At 40.8% G+C, this 3,509-nt stretch overlaps 2 protein-coding genes across 2 annotated transcripts in view; one reads left to right on the top strand and one right to left on the bottom strand.

Annotated features, from left to right (window-relative positions):
- The window catches only part of LOC100944645 (zinc finger protein 850-like), a gene marked incomplete at its 5' end in the record, with an annotated part of 127,647 nt that overhangs the window by 78,204 nt on the left and 45,934 nt on the right, over positions 1-3,509 (bottom strand). The window contains one exon of the mRNA XM_023516898.1: positions 248-270. Within this exon, the coding sequence (XP_023372666.1) occupies positions 248-270 (23 nt within the window). The remainder of the gene's footprint in view (positions 1-247; positions 271-3,509) is intronic.
- LOC100946233 (zinc finger protein 420-like) overlaps positions 1-3,509 on the top strand; it is a 27,858-nt gene that overhangs the window by 981 nt on the left and 23,368 nt on the right. The gene's annotated exons all lie outside the window — the stretch shown is intronic.

Raw genomic sequence — 3,509 nt, 5'->3', positions numbered from 1 at the left:
AATGCAAACTTTGATAAGCAGTTCTCCATTTCTCAACAATTATTTGTTATTATTATAGTTTAACATTATAAAATTAACAAAAATAATATAAAACTCATATTCTGGCGAAATAGCCACATAGCAGCTGAAAACCGTATATTCCCTTCCTGTTCTCCTGCCCCTTCGTGCATTCTTTCCAAAAATCGGGACTTTTTTAAAACGCCGCGGGACGCGGGACAAATTGTTCAAAAGTGGGACGTCTGGTCACCCTATTCTTGGAGGATTTAAGGACTTGGATTCTGTTTTGACCACAGTGGTTGCCCATTGGTACAGACCTATGTTGCTTCAATTCTGCATCCATCCCCTTTGGGAATGGTAGTTGTAAGTTTACTGCTTCCTCCTGATGTCCTCTCACCTGCCTCTGGTATTCTTAAGGGGACTGAGTCCAGGGAAGTGGCAGGCAGGCAGGAAGTAAGAAATTGGAGCCCCTGAGTGAAGAATAGTAGTTATTTCCAAGCCAGAGACCTGGTCTTGAGATGAGAATTTTAGGGCTGATGGTACGTTCCAGACAAGACACTGGAAATGGGATGGGATTCCAGGAGTGGGAGTAATTCCAGAGAGAATGTTCCAGGAGCCAGCCACACAGTTCAGAACCTGTAGCACTGGAATGCATGGCTGTGTCTCCAGTGGACAGCTCTGAATCAAGAAATAAATTTTAGCCTCAAATAGCTGTGATCTGGCCCTTCTTTCTGATACAGAGGTGTAGGACTGTTGTAGTTTCCTTCTGACTTTTTATATTAAGTAAGGAGTAGGTTATAGGAGTACAGCAGAGGGCTCTGTGCCTGTAGCTCAGCAGCTTGGTCTCCAGCCACATACACTGGAGCTGGCAGGTTCGAATACAGCCTGGGCCTGCCAAACAACAATGACAACTACAACCAAAAACTAGCCAGGCATTGTGCCGGGTGCCTGTAGTCCCAGCTACTCCGGAGGCTGAGGCAAGAGAATAGCTTAAGCCCAAGAGTTTGAGTTTGCCGTGAGCTGTGATGCCATAGCCCTCTACTAAGGGCACCATAGTGAGACTCTGTCTCAAAAAAAAAAGGGGGGGGTTACAGAAGAGGATATATGTCCTAACTTAAGACTGTTCCTCAGGAAAGGCCTAGTATCTCATTTCATTTTCTTTTTCTGAGAGTAGATCGTAGAGGAGAAAAGAAAGGCTGGTATTACACATTCAGTAGCAAAGTTTGAGGTGTGTGTTTCCTGAAATGCCTTTGCCTTTTCAGGATGTAGGAATTTTTGTTTTCTTTTCCTTTTTTTTTGTAGAGACAGAGTCTCACTTTATTGCCCTTGGTAGAGTGCTATGGCATCACACAGCTCACAGCAACCTCCAACTCTTGGGCGCAGGAGATTGTCCTGCGTCAGCCTCCCAGTAGCTGGGACTACAGGTGCCTGCCACTCAGCTATTTTTTGTTGTTGTTGCAGTTTGGCTGGGGCCAGGCCTGAACCAGCCACCCTGGGTATGTGGAGCCAGTGACCCACCCACTGAGCCAGAGGCGCCGCCCCAGGTATTTTTGTTTTCTTTTTGAAATTTCCCATTTGATCTTCTCAATTGATGGAGGGGTAAGGCAATATTTTGCAGATTGGGAGCAAAGAAAATGTGCAGTTAACTGTGATGGATGATCCCAATAGGAAGAATGGGTTTAAGAATTATGGATTTTAAAAGGAGACTTCTATTGTGTTATTTCTGACACAACAGCATTCTGGTTTGTTTAATTTTTTTTTTTTTTAGCCATGTATTAAAATTTTCAAATGTACACAAAAATGTAATGAGCTATCACACACCCATCTCAAAAGTTGTTACTTTCTGATCCTGTTCCATTTATTCTGCCTACAGTTCATGATTCTTTCTAATTTGCCTTTTGGTTTCTTCTTTGACTTACTGGATATTTTGGAGAACTTCCAAAGTTCTGTTTTCACTGATTTCTTTTTTTCTTTGCTTTCTTTCTTTTTTTTTTGAGACAGAATTTTGCTTTGTTTCCCCTGGTAGAGTGCCTTGGCGTCATAGCTCAAAGGAACCTTAAATTCTTGGGCTCAAGCGATTCTGTTGTCTCAGCTTCCGGAGTAGCTGGGAATACAGGTGCCCAGCCACAACACCCAGATATTTTTAGAAATGAGGTTTCACTCTGGCTCAGGCTGGTCTCGAACCTGTGAGCTCAGGTAATCCACCCACCTTGGCCTCCCAGAGTGCTGGGATTACAGCTGTGAGCAGCCACGCCCAGCTCCTTTTCACTGATTGTAATTTCATTCCCTTGTGTTTCTAGAATACAGTTTGTATGACCGGAATCCTTTTAAATTTATTAAAATTTGTTTTTTGAATGCATTTTAGTTGTTTTCCATGTGCACTTTAAAGAGTGTATTTTGCTGTGGTTGAGTGGAATGTTCTATAAATGTCAACTAGATCAGGTAGGTTGATAGTGTAGTTTAAATCTTCTATGCTTTTACAGATTTTATGTTTGTTGGATTTCTCCCTTTCTGCTTATAGTTTCCATCACTTTCTGCTTGGTGTATTTTGAAGCTCTGTTATTAGGCACATAAATGTTTTGGATTTTATGTCCTACTGATGAATTGACCCCCTTTATATTAGGAAATAGTCTTCTTTATCTCTGGTAGTAGTCCATACTCTCAACAAGTATTTTGCTTATATTTCATGTAGCTACTCCAGCTTTCTTTTGATTAGCGTGAGCATTGTGCATGTTTTAAAAATCCTTTTACTTTTAACCTATTGTATTTGGATATTTCAAGTGCATTTCTTGTAGGTAGCATATAATTAGGCCTTATGTTTTTATCCCATTAGGTAGTTCCCATTTTTTATTGGACTATTTAGACCATTTACATATTGTGCAGTGGTTCTCAACATTTCTAATGCCCGACCCTTTAATACGGTTGCTCATGTTGTGGTGACCCCCAACCATAAAATTATTTTCATTGCTACCTCATAACTAATTTTGCTACTGTTATGAATTGTAATGTAAATATCTGATATGCAGGATGTATTTAGGCAACCCGTGTGAAAAGGTTATTTGACCCCCAAAGCGGTCATGACCCACAGGTTGAGAACCGCTGATGTAGTGGGATTATTGGTATGGTTTGGTTCAAATGCCATTTGTTATGTCCCATCTGTTCCTTTTTTTCTTTCATTCTTTTCTTCCTTTTAGAAATTGACAAAGAGTTTGAAAATAACAATATCAGTCATATGAATACAAAAAAACTATCAAGACTTTTTGGAGTTTAATAGGCTATAGCCCAGTAATATTTAATCTGTAATCACATGACTGGGTTTTCTTTTCTTTTCTTTCCTTTTCTTTCTTTTTTTTTTTTTTTTTGAGACAGATCCTCAAGCTGTCTCCCTGGGTAGAATGCTATGGAATCACAGCTCACAGCAACCTCCAACTCCTGGGCTCAAGTAAGTCTCGTGCCTCTGCCTCCCAAATAGCTGGGACCACCACAATGCCTGGCCATTTTTTGGTTGCAGC

Source organism: Otolemur garnettii, unplaced genomic scaffold (assembly GCF_000181295.1).
Source record: "Otolemur garnettii isolate 467f Iridium unplaced genomic scaffold, OtoGar3 scaffold00100, whole genome shotgun sequence".
NCBI lineage: Eukaryota > Metazoa > Chordata > Mammalia > Primates > Galagidae > Otolemur > Otolemur garnettii.
Note: the sequence above shows the minus strand (reverse complement) of the source record. Positions and strands in the feature narration are given on the sequence as shown.